The sequence below is a fragment of the Nelumbo lutea genome, chromosome 2 (genome assembly GCF_056320005.1).
Source record: "Nelumbo lutea isolate HS-2025 chromosome 2, American lotus-T2T, whole genome shotgun sequence".
Taxonomy (NCBI): Eukaryota; Viridiplantae; Streptophyta; class Magnoliopsida; order Proteales; family Nelumbonaceae; genus Nelumbo; species Nelumbo lutea.
The window spans coordinates 71648831-71670277 of record NC_142685.1 but is presented as its reverse complement, the minus strand read 5'-3'; the positions used below and the strand labels follow the sequence as shown (position 1 = coordinate 71670277).

At 37.8% G+C, this 21447-nt stretch overlaps 1 protein-coding gene across 4 annotated transcripts in view; it reads right to left on the bottom strand.

The window, feature by feature from the left end:
• Positions 1 to 4042: 4042 nt before the first annotated feature.
• EDA30 (O-fucosyltransferase family protein) overlaps positions 4043 to 21447 on the bottom strand; it is a 53430-nt gene continuing 36025 nt past the window's right edge. For all 4 annotated transcript variants that reach the window (XM_088972120.1, XM_088972117.1, XM_088972118.1 and 1 more), the window contains exons 8-11: positions 14505 to 14595; positions 13326 to 13454; positions 12264 to 12817; positions 4043 to 5004 (exon numbers count right to left, since the gene is read on the bottom strand). In XM_088972120.1, the coding sequence (XP_088828246.1) occupies positions 4551 to 5004; positions 12264 to 12817; positions 13326 to 13454; positions 14505 to 14595 (1228 nt within the window). In that variant the 3' untranslated portion in view covers positions 4043 to 4550. The remainder of the gene's footprint in view (positions 5005 to 12263; positions 12818 to 13325; positions 13455 to 14504; positions 14596 to 21447) is intronic.

Here is a 21447-nt window from a genome sequence, read left to right as displayed (position 1 = left end):
TAGGGGAAGGAATTAAGCATAAAAAGAACTCTCAATAGCATTTAGACAATTAGTTCAACAAATAAGTGGATTTACACCCTCCATCTAGAGAAGAGGTTTGGCAAGTGGTGAAAAATATAAAACCCCACTTCGCTGGGTCCAGATGGATTGACACCCTTCTTTTATCAAAAGTATTGGCACATTGTGACTGATGACATTTATGAGATAGTAATCCAATTCTTCCAATCGGTTGAATCGAAGGTTCCTTTTAAATGTCATGAAGAAAATGGGACTTCCAGAAAAGTGGCTATGTCTCATTGAAACCTGCATTGGTAACCCTTCAGTTAGCAAGGTTTTCACCATCAATAAATCACCTATTATTTGCAGATGATTGTTTATTATTCTACAAAGCGGAACCTCAGATGTTGAAGGAACTACAAGAGCTTTTTCTTAAGTTCCAATCCATGACAGGTGAACAAATTGACAACAGTAAATGTTCTATTCTCTTCAGTGCTAACATGAACAGGAGGAAGAGAGAAAGTTCATCACTCAATTATTGGAGATGAAAGAAATGAGCTCAAATGATAAATATTCGGGGTCTACATTATGGGTTTACAGAAGAAAAATGCAAGCCTACAAAGGAGTTGGTGGATAAATTAAAAAAATGAAATTTCAATGTGGAAATCTAGTCTCCTATCACAGGCAGGAAGGACAAGAAGGGTTAAGGACCAGCTTTGAGATAGAATGCCTACAAAGGAATCTTTGGAGGAAAGTGGACCACAAGGCAAGGAAGGGAATGCACACTATTGGGTGGAGCAAGATATGTAAAACAAAAAAAAAAAAAAAAAAAAAATGGGGGACTTGGAATTAGGAGGTTATGGGAAATGAATCTAGTTAGCTCTCTTTGGGAAGCAAGTTAGAGACTACTAAAGGAGCCAAATTCTTTGTGGGCTACTATGATAAGAACAAAATACCTCAAGTCAGGGTTTATTTTCAAGCAAAAACCAAAAGAGGTAGCTGCAGGTAGCTCACTCTACTTGCTGGAAACAAGTGCTGAAGGTAGCTCAACTCTTAAAAACTCATCTCTCATGGCAGGTTAAAAGATGGTAGCTGCATCAATGTTCTATATGATCCATGTATTCCCACATTGTTTTCTGATTTTCCACTTGTCAAGCAAGAGCATTTTGAAAGTAAAAGACTTGTTATTGTCAAATGGGTCTTGGAATGTAGAATTGATCAAGTAATTGTTTGAATAACAGATGCTAGATCATATTCTTCAAATACATGTTTTCTCACAGTTTCAGTATGATCTCCTATGAAAGCACTCCAATTCCCACCTATACAAAGTAAAATTTGCATATCAAAGCTTCCTAAAACAACAGCCTTCATCTTCTTCTTCTACCATTACTTAGCAGAGTATTTGGAAAATCAAGATTCCCTTCAGGTATCAATTGTTTTTGTGGAAGCTGTTTTGGGGAGTGCCAACGAAGGACCGATTAAAATTTGTGAAAAAGGAAGACAAAATATACAACCTATGTGGGAGGGATGCAGCTGGAAACTGCTCACCATTTATTTTTTACATGTAATTATGCTTCAGCTGTTTGGTTTGCACTGAACATTAATTTCAATCAGCATCAATTGGATCCAAAAAGAGACTAAAGCTGATCTCTTGCAATGGATTGCTATTGCCATGCATTCAATATGGGATGTTAGAAATAAAAGAATCCACAATAACATCATTCAGGACCCAAGCTGGGCTTTTTGTGAGATTTCAAATCATTTAATCACAACAGATGATGTTCCAGAGTGTTCACATAAAACAACTTCCATAATTCAGGACACTACCACATATACATATACACTCTATGTCAACGGCTTTTATTCTTCTAAATCCACATGGTGGGGTGATAGCAGCAGAGGCATCTAGAATAATAGCTCAAACTCCCTCTGAGGCAGAATGGAGTGCTGTTTTGCTGGGTATAAAAGAAGCAAACAAGAGGAACATCTCTCACTTAAATGTTCTCTGTGATTCACTCACTCCTTGCTCTTGGAAGGAGAAATTATATAGGCTGCATTTGGAAACGAAGCAAATAAGTGTGAATGTAAATATGTGAAGTGTAGAACGGTCCATATAAATTACAAAGTTGGGTTTGTTTTGGACAGACAAATTTACCTTCTTATCAAATGGACTTTTAGTTGTAATGGATGCAAACACAAATTCCAATAAAGCATATGCCTTTTTTTTATCAAAGAATGCAAATTTACTTCTTTTTTATTGATATACTTTTACATCTTATTATCAAGGTAAATATGTATTGGAAAATATATTTTCTCTTATTTGTCAATGCATACATGCAATATCGCCAAACACAAGAAAAAATGAACCAAAGTGCAAATTTACCTTGAACCAGGATTTACACTCCATTTGCATCATTTCCAATTGCACCCATAGGGACCAAGTGTTCAATATTTGTAAGTTGTCATATATTACATGTAGGTAGACGTGTAAATGATATAGCCCAGTGTACTAGGAGGATATATGAGTTTACTGTTTCAATTCCCGCATGATGGTATGGATGTACAGGTTTTCAGAAGGTTAATTTATAGATCTTTACTCGGCAAAAAAATAAAATAAAAACTTGCTTGCAGTACTTAACAGGGATACAGAATATTAAGCAATGAAGTGTGCAACAATATAGTTTTCAGTTTTCATGTCGTGTTTGCCATGCTTTTAGAGAATCTCTGATAATTTTTGTGATTCCATGAATCACTTGATTTTATGAAAATTGTCTAAACTATTGGGCTCAGAAATTCATCTTACAAGATTCAAAGCATTGATGTTGTAAATACGCACATTTTGCGTGCTTATAATCGAAATATTTTTTTATTTGATAATCTGACAGGTGATAGGTAACATCAACTAACAACGATCAAACAATTAAAATCACCTACTTCTAACTTATTTAGAGTTTCGGTTACCCTGTAAACCGAGTTTTAGGTCGACACACCTTTGTATAATGATTCTTTGGAACATAAGCAAAGATAGCCTTAAGTATCAGGTAAACTGAATCAATACGCTTTCATGGTGGCTCGATACTCCCTCTTTCTTTTTTGAAGAAAGAAAGCTTTCATGGTGGTTCACGGTTGTCAACTATCATTTTTGCATCAGCCTTACTAATCATGCGAAACATAGTCCTAATAAGAAAGAGCCTTCAACTTAATTGTATATTTCACTGCTGTGCAGTCTCAATTTAATGACTTGGTAGACCTGAAACTTACAAGGAATCTGCTCCTCAAGCATTCAGTTGGTCACCACCACCAGACCCTTAAGATCTGGCCTAGCCCCCCTCCCAAAGTCGGTGGTGCTGGAGCGAACCAGCTAACAAAGGCTGTGATGACTTCTTAAAGACCCCCCCCCCCCAAACCCCCCAACCCAAGTCTCCACTACAACCAGCTGGTTGGCACTCTGCGTAGCAAATTGAACTGCACAATTTCGTGTTATTGAAGTATTTGTAAGATTAATGGCATCCATATGTATCCCAAACTTTCCACCCAAGGTTCAAAATCCCAAAATTTCCACACTTTCTACCCAAGGTTCAAAATCCCAAATTTTCCACCCAAAGTTGAAAATATCGTTACATATCAGCCCGTATCGGCTGATACATATCCTATCAGAAGCTTTCCAATATGCCCCTACAAAGGGTGTATCAACGTTTTGATTGGTTCAGGGGGTGAACGGACCACCCTAAACCAGCCCCTCCGAACCATATTTGAAAAAAAAACTTAAGAAAATCTACTGATACTGCCCAATACGCCTCTACCGGCATATCGGGCATATCGATATTTTGAACCTTGAATTTGATACGTATCGGATTTTGAACCTACTGAATGCTGTTTAGAGAGATTTAGGGGGTTTCTTTCTATTTAAACATAAAGAAATCCTCTGAAAAATTAACAAAAAGAAAGAAAAAGAAAAAAGAAAAATGAAGTATCAAACCTTTATAAACACAATATACAATTTTTGTGTATCGTGCGTGTCAATGTTGACTGTAATCGGATGGACTGGCAGCAAGCATTCCCTTGGACATAGAATTATATATATTGAGAAATCATCACAAATCATATCACGAAGCCTGACATGTATAAGGAACAATTGCCAATATTGGTGTCACTTACAGATCTTGCCATGTAAACTCAAAAAATTGTACAAGTCTGTCTGCCGTATATGTAAGAGAAAGAAAAGGGAAAAAAATGACAAGGATCGTTGAAGAAGCTATCACTGAAGAATGCACCTCAAACGGAAGTGCATAATGCACCTCAAACAGAAGATGAAGCTATCACTGAAGAAATCATCTTGTCCATCTGCAGTAAGCTTTGCAGCACCCCTTAGTTCTGAAGAAAGAATGTTGATCCTTCTTCCCTTCAAAAATTTAACACTAATAGCCCCAGCTTCATCCTAGTGGCATCTGCCACCCCCAAGTAAAAATCTCGATGATGATGATGAGGTTGCTGGTAACTGATTGCCAATTCAATGAGCTGAGCCAGAAAGAATTATGTATACTCATCTGTTTCTAATCATCAGGATCCATTTCCTCATCTTGTTCTGGAGGTGGAGATGCATCCATTCTGCTGCCACTTTCATCGGATTCTGGCTCATCCAAATCTATTTCATCTTCTGATGACTTAGTTTCATCGTTTCTGCCTTCTTGTGCACTGAAGGTCTTCAGGGAAGCCATTTCTAGACCATGCTGCATCCATTTAGGGCATTCATCTTCACCTCCATACAATAATTGGCCATCACTTCCCCTTACCGCAATTGGAATCTCAGCAGATCCTGGAGTTCTACATGAACATTCTGGAAGCGGGTGAGCAAGAAACAAAGTTGGTTTTGACAGGCGGAATTCCCTTATGAGGCCATCCTCTCCCAAGCTTTTGTTCAGATGTTCCCTCATTGCAAGCGTCCAATTACGCTTTGGATGGTATAGTTGATCATGAGTACTATTAAACAGTTCAGCAATAACTTTTCTGTTCACAAGAACAAGGAAAACAGTATTAGAAAAGATACTCAGAAAGTTATTAAAAGATTAATACTAACAATTAGAATATAATAATAAAGAAGAAAAGCTCTGGTATCATTGTTACAATATTTTATAATAAAAATAAGGATAACCTATAGTTTTGTGTATTTACTAACACCTACCCCCTAGTTTGTATTTTATTAAAACACCCCTATAGTTTGCAACCAATTTACTTATTGCTGGTTTTCTTAGATGGAAGTGGAAAATTATGTTTTTGACCAAATTAATAAAAAAATGGAATATCGACATTGCCCCTAATAAATCACTTAATTTATGGTGAGAACAGCCCTTTCCAAATCTTCACTAACAGCCTTCTCATCAATGAAGAACCTCTTATCTGAGATACGCTCAAAATGGCGCTCTTTGATTCCTCCACACCCTCATCCCTATAAATTGCGTCAATTAGACAATGCTCTTTGATTCCTCCACACCCTCATCCCTATAAATTGCGTCAATTAGACAATGCTCTTTGATTCCTCCACACCCTTATCCCTATAAATTGCCTCAATCAAACTAAAGTCTTTCCCTCCCCCCTCTGTGCACGTATGTGTGATTGTGATTCCTCTGAATCTCCAGCTTATATTGCTCCTTTGTCTATCGAGCTCCGCAAATCTATAACTTTTGTTTTGTAAGATGGGGATTTTAACACAGCACCATTTTACAAAATTTCCAAAGCCTTTTTCTCTTTGAGTATAAACTTTCATTCTTTGTTTCCTAATCTTGGTTCTATAGATTTAGTTCCACTGATCAAGCTAACTATTAGTGTGTTGGAACTTCATATTCAGAAAAGAAATTATAGGGCTCCTCAATCTTGAAGAAAGTGTGTTCTTCCATTCTCAATAACTGGTATTGGTGTGTTTTCTGGGCACTCATTAGAACACCTTTTGAATCTGAAAACTGAAAACAATTTACTTGTTGAGAGTGTAAGGGCATTTATGTCCTTTCATGTTTTATTTTCTATTTGGGCACCTATTCAAGGGCCCATTTGTAATTATTTTCAATATGTCAACGAAAAATATTTTAGGGTGTGAACAGTAACAAACCATAGACTCTCGACAGAACCTCTTCTTCTTCTTTTTCTTCTTCTTCTTCTTTTTGATGAATGAATGGTATTTTATTAAATAGAGATAGAAATAGTACAAGCATGAAGCACCCTAAGAGGAGGCACGAGGTGTTACCTCCCCTTAAAGGTGGCTCCAAACCCAACTCTTTTCAGATTGCAGTTACAAAATAGCCAAAAACAGAGAATCCCTTGAAGCCCCTTGTTTAGCTAAAGAATCTGCCAAAGCATTTGCTGATCTACTAACCCACTGAAAGCTAACTGACATGGTTCTCATAAGCCATTTGACTTTTTTGATGATGTCCCTATATCCACAAACAACAGTTTCTGGGTTCGACATCCATCCCACTATCACCTTAGAGTCTCCTTCAACTATCAAATTAGTCACTCCAAATTGGTTGGAAATCTGTAGTCCTTGTACCACTAATAATATCTCAGCCCTTGTAGAGTCTCCATAACCCATTGGACCTGAGAATAAGGATAGAATGTTGCCATCTTTATTCCTCAAGATCCCTCCTATACCCGAAGGTCCTGGATTGCCTTGACTGCTCCCATCAAAGTTCAACTTTACAACTCCTTCTAGAGGGGGTAACCAACTTGCTTGTGTTCTATTTTTCTTGGATGATGTGGAGGCCACTGCTGCCCAACTCCTTCGAAAGTCATCACTAGGGTAATCCGCAAAGAGATCAGTAGTTTTTAGCCAAAGGATTTCCCTTCTCAATATACAATCCTTTATTTCAGCAATGCTTCTCTCCTCCTGGAAAATTCTGGCATTTCTTTCCTCCCAAATGGTCCATAAGAGGGCTGCCCTAATACATTTCCACATTACTTTCCCTCTCTTTGTTGGCCAACCAAAAAAAGACGGATCAAAAAGCAGATTTACTTCAGGAGACAGGTTCCACCTGTACCCAAACAACATAAAAACCCAATTCCAAATATTTACTGTAAGAGAGCAAGAAATCAGTAGGTGATTACAGTCCTCATTCTGCACTTTACATAAAATGCACCAATTGGGGGACAAGCATGAAAAAGGTCTCTTTTTTTGTACATTGTCCACAATATTAATTTTACCATAATACACTTCCCAACAAAAACCAACAATTTTAGGTGGAATTGGCCTTGACCAGACTTCTTTAACTGGGAACAACAAAGGGGAAGGAGTAGAGTAAAGGGACATAAAGAAGGAAAAACAAGAGAAGAAGCCACTCGAGGTCAAAGACCAAATTCTTCTATCGGTTTAGAAGGGTCCAAACAAACAAAATCAAGTAAAAGTAAAAGCTTAGAGGCAGAAACCGATTCCTAATCCCTCAACCCTCTACGGAACCCAAAATCCCAATTTAGAGACAATGGGAGAATGGGGGGAGAAAGAAACCTTGAAACAAACTCCTTTTTATAGAGGAAAATAGAAAAACGGGAGGGATAGAGGTCTTTTAATGGTTGCTTGCCCACCCAAACATCTTCCCAAAAAAGCATAGAATTACCATTGCAGACATCATACCTTACGAACTTAAGAAATTTTGGGAGGATGCCAAAAATCGCCTTCCAAGGTGTAATGAGTGCGGCCCATTGAGATACCCCGGCATCCCAACCAAATTCAGAACAACCATGGATACTAGCCACCACCTCATGCCACAATCTCTCTCTTTCCAGAGGCCACCTCCATAACCACTTGCCCAAAAGAGCTTCATTCTTATTTACTAGGTTCCCTAACCCTAAGCCCCCTTGTTCCTTGCTTCGACTCACTACCTCCCATCTAATCAAATGATCCTTTTTCTTTGCACCTGGATCCCACAAAAAATCCCTCATCAACTTTTCTATCTTCTTGGCTTCCCTAACAAGTATCCAAAAAACAGACAAAAAGTAGATGGGTAAGTTTGTGAATGTGGCCCTAATCAAAGTTATTCTACACCCTAGAGAGATATAGTTCTTTTTCCAGGCCACTAGCCGTTTTTCAAACTTCTCTACCACCAGGATCTGAAACCAACTTTCCTTTGGATTTGCACCTAGAGGAAGTCCTAGATAGGTCAAGAGCCAAGCAGAAATAGGACATTCTACTCCAACTCCCTTCCCTCTACATTTAGCCCCAGACATAGCTCTTCTCAAGATTTATTTTTAGGTTTGAGACATTCTCAAAGAGAGTTATTAGATTTCTCAGATTCCTTGCCCTCAACAAATCACATCCCTCACAAAAGATTATGATATCATCTACAAACTGAAGATGGGTAACCGAAACTTGATTTCTTCCTAAATCTCCATCCTCTTATTAAACCACCCCTGTCTGCTATTGACAAAAGTCTACTAAAAAAATCAACAACCAATGTGAAAAGGAAAGGGGACAATGGATCACCTTGTCTCAAGCGCCTACATGTAGGAAAAAAATCCTTTACTACATTTACTAAAACTGAGTAATGGCAAGACGTTAGACAACCACCTATCCACTTGCACCATTTATCCCCAAAACCACACTTTCTGAGCACCTCTAGTAGAAAACCACACTTTCTTCTTCCTCTTTTATTTTTCTTATTTCTGAATACTTCAACTTGGTAACAGAGCATCGAGAGATCAAGGAGAACATCATCCACTAGTCGTGACTCAGAGACGAACTTGCTGACATTAGCACACCACTGGTTCACGTCAGTAGCCCGTACAGTTGGCGTGTCCATTTGTGGTTTTGATGCCTATTGATGTGCGTCATTTTTAGAGGAATTTTGATATAGCTTTCATGGAGGATTGAAGCCGTTTTACATTGGATTTTTCATATCAAAATTGGCAAAAAAATCCAAATCTGGAGTTTAAGGCTTGCATGCTCACATGGTAGGTTGGTTGCTATTAAATCCACTTGCGTTTGATTCATGGTAAATTTTTGAGACTACAAGTAGTCTTAGATTTTTTGGAGTCCTACAACACCTTCTTTTCCCTTGTTTTATTGTTGTAGCACATATTTAACCTTAAGGGAAAGGTGTTTGGGTGTTCAGCTAGTGTTGGGATACTACGGTGTTGGTGAGAAAAGTGTTTTTAGAGGGGTTGTGATCAATGGACTCACACAAAGATGTGCAAGTACCTACCTATGTCCTCCTGGGAAGTAACAACAATGTTAGAGGGCAGATAACTACTGTAAAACTTGATGGAACGAGTTTTCTTGAATGGTCTCAATCAGCTAAGCTTACAATCGGAGGAAGAGGTAAGCTCGGGTTTATTACATGTAAGGAAGCTAAGTTGAAGCATGAAGATCCAAATTATTCCAAATGGAGTAGGATAATCCACCTCTACTTTCAAGTTTCAACAATGAACTAGCAAAACTACCAAAGTAGCCATCAGAAGCTATCAAGTTGCTTCCATGAACTTGAGAAAAACAAAAAAGGGAAAAGGAGACAAAAAAGAAAAAATAGACTAGCAGGAGAAAGACCGAGCACAACAACTCAATAGCATGGCTGAGGAACTAAAGGTATGCATCTCAAATTCATGGCAACATTCAAGTAGAACTTGTAAGAGACTCTTTTAGGCCTAGTTAGTTTTTCATTTGGTTATTTACCTAGATATGTGCATTTATCCATGTTCTTTTGTTTCCTAGATACTTTAGACAATGACCGTTTTACTGAAAAAAGAATATGGGATTGTTGGTCAACAGGAACCAATTTCTCGTCGACCAACTCCCCCCCCCTCATTTACCCGAAAAATGAATAGGATCTTAGAGAGATGGATAAGGACTAAGAGAGAATGAACAAAGCAACAAAAGCATAGTGTTTGCATAAGAGAAAATGACTCATGACTATGGATGTGAGACTTCTTAGGGGTATTTTTGGAATAAAATTATGGGGCCATGCCCTTTTACATTTTTCACTCACTTTAGAGGCCAGATGACGAATCTTAGATTTACAACGGTGATGGATAACCAATATAGAGGGTATTTTATTAAAACACAAACTAGAGGTTAGGTTTTAGTAAATAGGTTAATCTATAAGGGGTTATAAGTAAATGACCCTAAAGATAATATTACAGTAAACAAGGTAACTTGAGTAGATGACTGAAATGCTCATTAAAGAATTAAATAAATGGCAAGTCAACAAACAAAACAAAACACAAGTTTCCAGGAAGGGGGATAGTAGTATGCATCTTTCTTTCTTTCTTACCATCTTGAGAAAATACTAGTTAGGCCTTGTATATCCAAGGTATTCTGGCCATCAACGTAAGTTAAACAGAAGGTCCATGTTTTTTTTTTTTTTTGATCATTAACAAGAAACTTTATTAAAGATATGAAACTATGTGAAGCTTAGGTACAAAGGGGAGGTAAAAAGACTTAACTCCCCATCAAAGAGTACAAAAAAATAAATAAATAATTAGCCCAAAAAATCGAATCCCTATTCACCCCTTGCTTTGCTAACCCATCAGCAAAGGAATTAGCAGTCCTCTTCACCCAATTGTAATGAACCAACATTATCCCTACTCAGCCATTTAAATTTATCCTTCTCATTGTTATAACTCCATAAGCCGCTGTCTCCCCCTTTTAGCCACCTAATCACCACCTCCAAGTCACCTTCAAGGAACAAACATCTAATGTTCAGCTCCCTTCCTCTTTGGATGCCTTCTAGGGCTGCGAGGATCTCAGCCCTAAGAGAGTCTCCTTCTCCAATTGGGCCTGAAAACATAGCAATAATAGCCCCCACCTCATTCCTGAATACTCCTCCAATCCTAGAAGGCCCTGGGTTCCTTGAACAGCTGCCATCAAAATTCGGTTTTATGAACCCAGAAGGAGGGGACCACAAAGGACTACAGCCCCTCTTACAGAGGGCAGAGGAAGCTATCTCCTTCCAATTTCTCACTAAATCAGCCACAGAATAATCTGAGAACAGTTCCATAGTTTTCAACCAATGTGCCACCCTTAACAGAATTAGATCTAATAAGTTTCCGATGGTTCTTTCCTTATCTGAAAATATTCGTGAGTTTCTTTCTTCCCATAGAGTCCAACACACTGCAGCCCTGATGCTTCTCCACATAATCTTCCCTCTCTTCTTCGGCCATCTGAAAAATGAGGGAGAGAACAAGCTTTGGTCACTCCCAGGGGGTATCCAAACACACCCAAAAAGGGAAAATTCCCACTCCCAAACTGATTTAGCAACCGAACAAGTAACCATAAGGTGGTAACCAGTTTCCCCATCAGCTTTACAGAGAGTACATCTATTAGGAAGTAAACAAGAGTTGGGTCTCTTCTTCTGAAGTAGGTCATTTGTGTTAATTCTTTCCAGAAGGTCCATGTTCCATAATGTAAAAGACAGAAAGAACAGAAATTAACATATATCAATTGGCCAAATTCAGTCCAACCAAAATTAGAGGTTCAAGAAAAAAGAGAGCTATTCTCATTATAGTGGATAATAAATACTGCCCAATTAAAAATCCAGGTCAGATAACCAAACAATTTTCTGTTAATAGTGTTATCAAAATATCAACTTATCATCAATTAGTTGACCAACTAGTCAACTACAAAGTTATTTTAAAGCTTTGTTCATCTATCTTTATCTCTAGTCAACCACAAAGGAAAGAATGAGCAGTCAAGCTTGAATTCTTTCTTTGCAAAAAAAAAAAAAGGCTGTAATTCTGTATCCTAGCTTATCCAGCATGCAGCCTGACTATATGTTTGCAAAACAAAGTTTGTAAGCTAAATACTTTCTTTTATTGTATATTCACCTTGGTTTTGGTTGCTGTTATGCAAAGATTATATGGGGTTATTTTTTCTCAGTGCTTAAAATTGAGGCGGAATCCAAGATAAACAGGAAATTTTTTTCCTGCTGGCCAGCTTTAAATGGAAATAGAAAAGCAAAGATGATTTGGAGCTGTGAAGTTAGCAATAGGATTATGGAATTGGTCCTGATTCTCCCAAAATTTGCAGGGGATGGAAAGGAATCTTTTGGCTCTGGGTTTTAGAGTGTAACTATAGAGTTTTTTTTTTATTTGAGGGGGGGGGGGGGGGGGGGAAGAGTGCTTTGAAGTTGTAATTTTGTTTTTGTTGCCTCTTCTATTTTTTTTGGATAGTCTATCCTTTGTACTCATTTCTATGAATAAATTTTCTTCTTATTTACTACAAGAAAACATTTCCATCTTTCCAGTAGAACAACTAAACAATTCAAAATCTATATTTATGTTCATCTTACCTGTCTGGCCGATATGTTCTTGCAGATGCCATCTCATACAGTCGATGGCCCATGACAAGGCTTGAAAAATCCGGCCATCTGCTACCGTCATTGTTAAAACCTGGAAAGAATGCATCTGCTTCTACTGAAACAATATAATCAAGAGCATCCCAGAGTAACCTGTGTGCTTTCATTCTCAGATCCATGAGTGAAGGGTCAGGTTCAGTGTCTGTCTCAGCAACCCAGCCATACCAACCTTCCTTCTCATGCCGATAAATAGGTCTATCTGGAGGTGGAGGAAGAGGACGAGGTCGAGGACCTGCCTTCTTCCATTCTTTTTTAAGTTGCTCTTCATTATTGACTGGAGGAAACTGAAATGTATCTGAAGGAAGAGGGCCCTCCGGGCCAAATAAGTTGGACAACTCTTGTTTGCTGCACAAGGATGTGCGGTCAACCAAGTTAGCATACATGGCACGTAGAGGGATCAGAACCCGTTGCCCCCCAAATGTTTCAGAACCAGCAAGGTATATTATGGTATTAGGCGGATAGCCCATTGCTCGAAGGAGAAGACCAACCTGCAACAATCCCAATAACAACATCTAAGCCAGAGGATCTCCATAACCATCGAATAGAAATACAAGGGAGAAAAAAACCTGCTTTCAGTATAATTAAATGAGTTCTCTTACTCCAACAACCACATTCTTTTGAAGAGGAAAATAAGAAGAAAAAGGATAAGGGGACCTAGCATAAGACATGTCCTATACGCAAGGACATATCCTTGCATGTTTGACCAATAAGTAAATACCATTCTTATAAGGGAAAAAAGAAAATAAAAACAAGGTTCTAATTTTTCTATATTCTAAAATACAGACTTCCACCTCAGTTTCTAAAAGTTTCCATTTTACAATTTTGGCAAGATCTTAAACAGAACATACGGTAACCTGACTTTAATGGAACTATTAAAACCTTGGGGATATTCGGAATATAATCCACAAAAACATGTTCAATCAAAGAGAAATGGATCAGCAATTTGACAATTAACATTACCAATAACAGAAAATAAAACTATTATCCTTAGTGTACCTCTTCTGGCATGAGAGGGCATGAACCATTTATTTTTCGCAGGTGGGAATCAATGTTCAATTCTTCATTAACTATTCCTTGTTTGATCATCTGTGTTCTTCGGTACTGTATAAGCTCACTGTGCACATCCTAGACAAGCATATATTACACAGTCATGGAAAATAGTAAAAGAAATAAAGAAAAAGAAGATTTAGTGTCAATTTTCAAAAAAAAAAAAAGAAGATTTAGTGTCAATTGCACATCCTTTTCAAGTAAAACTGCACCACAAAAATACCCACCAACTAGTAAACAAAAGCTGCTAATTTACAGCTTTCCATCTCATATACCTTTTAATTAATCAATACATGACCAAAGAAAGAAAAAGAGAAGAAAAACCCAGAGAAAGAAAGAATTATAGAAAAATGTACAGTAAATTTATTACCTACAGATAAAAGTGGTAGTTGCACCCTTCAGTCACCTTTTCTGACTATTTTCATTTCATTTGCAACCCTAATAATTTTAAAGTATTTCCTTTCCTATCCTTCACCATTCTCCTCCCTGTTCTATCAAAAAACACCTACTTTTATTTCACTCTTGACATGTTCAATCCAGCACTCAAAGGCATGGTATATTTAGTGCACATGCCCATAACTAGAATTAGAAAAGGGTGTGATGGGATATTCATATAGGCTAAAGGCATCCCTATTACAAAATCCAGTAGGAGTTAGAGCTGAGAAACTGTAAGGACCAAATCTTGTTGTTTCATCACATATGACCTAATAGTACAAATATGTTTACTTGCAACCTTGAAATAAAATATTCCAATCAAGTAGCACTTCTGCAATGGGTTCAAAGCCACCCCACAGACCTTGTGTCTATGCCATCATGTTCATCAAGGAACAGTAATATAGAAAAATGGGACTTTAGCCCCTTTGTGAAACTCTCCCTACTTTATTCATTCCATTTACAACACTTAAAATTTTTAGGCTTTTATTATCTGTTCTTCTATCCTTCTACCTTCCTCTGTCTGTTCTTTCAAAGCATACCTACCTTGTTCACTCTTCATGTGTCCAACCCAGATTTCAGAGACAGCAAACCACAGACATGCTCAGAGAAAACACTTGAAAAAGATGCAACAAAATATCAAGAGCTTCAAGCAGTAACAATATCATAAAAAGGACAAAAAGCCTTAAAAATAACCTGAAAAAGCTCTGCACAGCCATGATATGCTAAGGCTTCTCTTGTTAAGCCGGGATGAAAAGCTAAGTAAGGTTGTCCCCAAGCTTGTAACCTGAAGAAAATAGCAAAAGCTGCAATTGATTAGTAGAAGACTAGCTGCAGCTAGAAATAAATATATGTATACTAAGCTGCAATTGATTAAAGCTACCATTCTCTACAGGCCGAGAAACATGGGACCAAGATAACATGCTGCTTTTTCTTGCTAATATATTTGGTATGCACAGAATGAGAAATGTTCTAAACAACATAATATTTCTGTTGAGTGATTCAAATCATATTCAGATTTTATTTGAGAATGTGATGTTACTAATGGTAGCCCCCTCCCTTCTGCTACAAACGCAAATTCTTTACCCTGGCATTATATGTTAAACCTTCTGTTTCTCGGATTCTATTCTCAGATGGGGGGGAGGGGGTATTCTTTCTTCTAATCAATTTTCTTATGGCTTATTTGGTTATCGACTAATCTGGATGTTAATGTTGTTTTAGGTGGACAACAGAATTCTGCGCATTCTTCTGCTTCCATTTAGGAAGCTGAACTTTTTGCAATCTAGCAAGGCCTGATAGAAGCTAAGAAGTTTCACTGAAAAGATGTTGTTGTCTGCTCAGATTCCTTAACCATTATCCGAGAACCTCCTATTTTCTAATGTTGTTCATTCATTCATTCCAATAAAATATCTTCTCAGGAGCGGAGTAGAACCTCCTTATTTCTCTTTACACTAGTGGCTGATGAGTGATGAGTTCAGTCAACTAATCACTAGAGCTGATAAGAGAGGACTCACCAGAGGTGTGAGAGTGGCATTTCTCACTTATAGTTTGCAGATGATATATCATCATTTTCTTTGAAGGAATTAGTATAGAGGTGGTTCACAATCTTAGTTTGCTAATAAGCTATTTTGAAGGTTTTTCAATCTTTGGATCAATATGGGAAAAGGCTGCTTGGTTGGAATAAACTTGCATTAGAGCAGGTTGAAGATTATTCTAGGATTTTGGGATGCCCTATATCAGCTTGACCTCAGGACCAAAAACATGCCAAAATAAAGATTCTTATCCAGTCTGCCCCTACAAACTCCAAATAGATGGAACCAATATTGGGTAAGGGTCTCTTTTTTCATTAGAAACTACCAAGGCCTTGCATTGAAGTATAGCTCCTTTGTGTTCAATCCAAGAAACACTAATTCTCAAGGTATACACTCAATTTTTTCATATCTTTTCTGTTTAAGACATGTTTGGTCTTCCAAAAGAATTTAGAATGAAGTTGATCAGTTGGAATGTGAGTGGATTAAGGAGTGCCACCAAGAGGAGATTAATAAGGGATACTCTTAGGAAGGAGAAGCTGGATTTGATTTTGATTCAAGAAACAAATTTTTATAGGTTGATCGGAGATGGGTCAAAAGCAGTTGAGGAATCAGGGGCTCGAGTTGGTCATTTGCACCTTCTTGGGGTGCATCTGGAGGAATCCTTACCATTTGGAAAAATGGGTTGGAATGTTTGGAAGAATTGGTGGGACAATTTTCTATTTCAATAAAATTTAGCAGATCCAATGATAGCAAGGAGTAGGCTTTGACAAATGCTTATTGGCCAAATTCCTATAGAGACAGGGATCTTTTTACGGAAGAGTTGGAGGCAGTTAGAGATGTGTGGGAGGAGGGGCCTTGGTGTTTAGGAGGTGATTTTAATGTGATAAGGTTCACTTCAAAGGCAAACAAACCTAATCAAAGAATAACTATAAGCATGAAGAATTTCAATGCTATTGTGGATATCTTTAAATTAAAGGAGCTACCACTATTACAAGTAGAGTATACCTAGTCAAACTTTCAGGAGCCCCCGACTTGATCTAAACTGGATAGTTCCTTCTTTTAGTAGATTGGGAAGAGATGTTGGAAAGTCTAGTCTCTCAAGCCTTGTCTAGGGTAACTTCTGATCACTGTCCTATTAGCCTAACTCAAGAGCTGTCCTACGGTCATCCTTTGCCTTTCAGATTCACTAACATGTGGTTGGAAGATCCCACATTTGTGGAAATACCTAAGAGTTGGTGGAAAGAAGCTAGGGGTAGTGGTACAAGAAAGGGTTAAGTTTCTCTAGGTCCTTAAAAAAGTTGAAAGAGAAAATTAAGGCCAAGAACAAAGAGTAGTTTGGGAGGATGGAAGAAACAAAGAAGAGAATCTCCTCAAGGATTGCGGAGTTGGATAGTAAGAAAGCTACGGGAGAGATTAGTGGGGAGGAAAGGGATAAAAGATGGAAGCAAAAATTGAACTGAAAAAATTGATAAGAAAAGAGGAAATTTCTTGGAGACAAAAGTCTAGATGTAAATGGCTTGTGGAGGGAGATGGAAACGCAAAATATTTCCATTCTCTAGCTAGTGCGAAGAGGAGAAAGAATCAAATACCTAGCATTGAAGTGGATAGTCAGGAGGTAACAAGGAGGAAATAGTTAAAATTTCAGTGGACCATTTCAAAGGCTTCATTGCCACCTCAGGGGCGAGGAGATCAATTTTCTCAGAAATGGCTTCGGACTAAGTGCCAGAAGACATTGTTGCAAATCTGGAAAATATGTTTACACTTGAGGAGCTCTAAGAGGCAGTGGTTTTGATGGAAAGATCAAAAGCCCCGAGGCTGGATGGATTTTCCATGAATTTTTATCATGAATGTTGAGAGGTCATAAAAGATAATCTAATGGAAGTTTTCAATGCACTTTTTCAAGGGGAAATTTCTCAAGGTGTAAACTCAACTTTCATAGCAGAAGCCTTTACAAGTATGGTTCGTAATATTGATATCAATAAACATTTTGCCATGTAGAGTTGGAGAAATTTCAAAGATATTTTTCTAATTCCACTAAGATATTTGGAAAATCTAAAAGGTCAAGAAAGTTTTCTAGAAATATTAAATTAGTCAATAAACCTTCAAGACATCACTTTTTTTTATCAATAACAGGAAGCATTTCATTAAAATAAGAGGTTAAAATACAAAGAAGGGGAGATAAATAGCTTAACTCCCAAAGGGATCAGAAAAAAAAAAAAAACATTCAAAAGAAAGAGAAGAACAGTAACAAATGAGCCCAGAAAATAGAATCCCCATGCACCCCTTGCCTAGCTAGTCCATCAGCGAGGGGTGTCCTTTGTCAATGTCCTTTGTCAACCACTTAATCTTTCTCTTCTCATTGTTGTAGTTCTAGAGCCCAATCTTGTTTTCCTTTAACCAACCCTCTACTATCTCAGAATCTCCTTCTATGACCAGCTTATTGGTATTTAGGTCCCTAACTCTTTTTACCCCTTCCACGGCTGCCATTACCTCAGCCCTAAGGGAGTCTCCCACTCCAATTGGACCAGAAAACATGCCTATTATATTCCCTTGTTCATTCCTTAGAACTTCCCCAATTCCAAAAGGCCTTGGATTTCCCAAACTGCTATCGTTGAAATTCAGCTTAATGAAGCCATGGGGGGAGGATTCCATAAGGGACTTAAAGTCAACTTAGTTGGGACTGACTTCGCAATTTCCTTCCAGTTTCTTAGCAAACCATCCACTGAGAAGTCTGCAAACTCCAATGATTTCAGCCAATGTATTACCCTTATGTGGATCACTTCCATCACACTTTCTAGGCTTCTCTCCTTGTCCGAAAAATATTCTTGAGTTTCTTTCCTCCCAAATAAACCAGCTTACAGTGGCCCTAACACATCTCCACAAAATCCTTCCTCTTTTCATTGGCCAGCTGAAGGAAGAAGAGGTAAATAAGCTTTGCACATTCACAGGGGGATTCCATCAGCACCCAAACAACCATTCCCAAATACATTTTGCAAATTGGCAGGAAATTAATAAGTGGTAACCAGATTCACCATCAGCCTTACAAAGAACACATCAATGAGGAGATAAACATCTATTAGGTCTCTTTCTTTGAAACAATGCCAAAAGGCCTTGGATTTCCCAAACTGCTATCGTTGAAATTCAGCTTAATGAAGCCATGGGGGGAGGATTCCATAAGGGACTTAAAGTCAACTTAGTTGGGACTGACTTCGCAATTTCCTTCCAGTTTCTTAGCAAACCATCCACTGAGAAGTCTGCAAACTCCAATGATTTCAGCCAATGTATTACCCTTATGTGGATCATCACACTTTCTAGGCTTCTCTCCTTGTCCGAAAAATATTCTTGAGTTTCTTTCCTCCCAAATAAACCAGCTTACAGTGGCCCTAACACATCTCCACAAAATCCTTCCTCTTTTCATTGGCCAGCTGAAGGAAGAAGAGGTAAATAAGCTTTGCACATTCACAGGGGGATTCCATCAGCACCCAAACAACCATTCCCAAATACATTTTGCAAATTGGCAGGAAATTAATAAGTGGTAACCAGATTCACCATCAGCCTTACAAAGAACACATCAATGAGGAGATAAACATCTATTAGGTCTCTTTCTTTGAAACAATGCCAAAAGGCCTTGGATTTCCCAAACTGCTATCGTTGAAATTCAGCTTAATGAAGCCATGGGGGGAGGATTCCATAAGGGACTTAAAGTCAACTTAGTTGGGACTGACTTCGCAATTTCCTTCCAGTTTCTTAGCAAACCATCCACTGAGAAGTCTGCAAACTCCAATGATTTCAGCCAATGTATTACCCTTATGTGGATCACTTCCATCACACTTTCTAGGCTTCTCTCCTTGTCTGAAAAATATTCTTGAGTTTCTTTCCTCCCAAATAAACCAGCTTACAGTGGCCCTAACACATCTCCACAAAATCCTTCCTCTTTTCATTGGCCAGCTGAAGGAAGAAGAGGTAAATAAGCTTTGCACATTCACAGGGGGATTCCATCAGCACCCAAACAACCATTCCCAAATACATTTTGCAAATTGGCAGGAAATTAATAAGTGGTAACCAGATTCACCATCAGCCTTACAAAGAACACATCAATGAGGAGATAAACATCTATTAGGTCTCTTTCTTTGAAACAATGCCAAAAGGCCTTGGATTTCCCAAACTGCTATCGTTGAAATTCAGCTTAATGAAGCCATGGGGGGAGGATTCCATAAGGGACTTAAAGTCAACTTAATTAGGACTGACTTCGCAATTTCCTTCCAGTTTCTTAGCAAACCATCCACTGAGAAGTCTGCAAACTCCAATGATTTCAGCCAATGTATTACCCTTATGTGGATCACTTCCATCACACTTTCTAGGCTTCTCTCCTTGTCTGAAAAATATTCTTGAGTTTCTTTCCTCCCAAATAAACCAGCTTACAGTGGCCCTAACACATCTCCACAAAATCCTTCCTCTTTTCATTGGCCAGCTGAAGGAAGAAGAGGTAAATAAGCTTTGCACATTCACAGGGGGATTCCATCAGCACCCAAACAACCATTCCCAAATACATTTTGCAAATTGGCAGGAAATTAATAAGTGGTAACCAGATTCACCATCAGCCTTACAAAGAACACATCAATGAGGAGATAAACATCTATTAGGTCTCTTTCTTTGAAACAAATCACCTATGTTGATTCTTTCCAGGAAAGCTTCCCAACAAAATCTCCCAACCTTAGAAGGGATAGGCTGACACCAGACTTCTTTAACAGGGAAGGACAAACCAGAAAGGTCAATTGGTTGAGTAACGGCCTTAAAGAATGAGGCACAAGTGAAAATTTAAAGCTCCAAGAAACCATAACAGACTTATATAAAGCAAATAGGAAAAACTTAAGCAATTGTCTCCCTTTTGGTCTTTAGCCATCTTCTCTTCTTTATATATGCCAATTTTTTGCAATTTTAACTTTTGTCTTTATTGTTACTATATGTTTTTATTAGATTGAGAATACTCTTTTGTAGTTATATCCATTTTCTTTTTCTTTTGAATTATAGTGACTTAGTAAGTGAATATTATCAAAGTAGTAAGCCAATTATCCAATCACTAATTCTTTGTTGGTTCTTTTAGGAAAATATTTTTAAAAAATATGTTCATTTTAATGAAATATTGAAAAGTTTTAAGTAATATTTTAAAATTTTAAAAGTTTTAAGTAATATTTTAAAATTTTAAACTTTAAAAATACAACCTATCGATGAAATCTGAAATATCGTTAATATATTGGAGATATTTGGAAAAAAGATTTTCAGAAGATTTTGCATCACAACTTGGCAAATGGGGATATATCGGGGATATTTTACCAAATACCATTGATATTGCAAACCATGTTTACAAGATAATTGAAAAGGTCCGGGTTAGAAGATTTAAAAAAATATTGCCTTTGGTAATCTCAATGTTCCAAGGAGCTTTCATTGAAGGGAGATAGATCATCGATCAAATAGTGGTTGCAAATGAATGTGCACAAAGAAGAGAATGAGAAGGGGAAAAGGTTTAGTTTGCAAACCAGATTTAGAGAAGGCCTATGATCTAGTGAATTGGTCTTTCCTCCTTGAAATCTTAGAAAGGGTTGAGTTAGGTGACAAGTGGAGAATGTGGATTAAGGGGTGTTTAAGTTTAGTGCACTATTCAATTTAGCTAAATGAAATGGATAGGGACTTTTTTCCAACTAAATGATGGTTGAGATAGGGAGATCCTTTATCCCCTTTCCTCTTCACTTTAGTAGCAGATGTCTTAAGCAAGATGATTGTCAAGGCTGATCAGGATAAGGTATTTAGAGGCTGGAGGGTAGGCAAGAATGAGGTGACAGTCTACCACTTGCAGTTTGCAGATGATATAATCTTGCTATGTGAAGGAGGTAATCAAAATGACTTGATGAATTTAAAGGAACTCATAACTACTTTTGAGTCAGTACCCAATATGGGGGTGAACTTGGGAAAGAGTTGTGTAGTATGGGTTTATATGCAGGAGGAAGAACTGAGTGCTGGTAGAGATTCTAGAGTGTGAGGTAAGGAATTGGCCTTTGGATTAACTTGGGCTCCCATTAAAGGGAAACCTGCGATTAGAGGATTCTTGG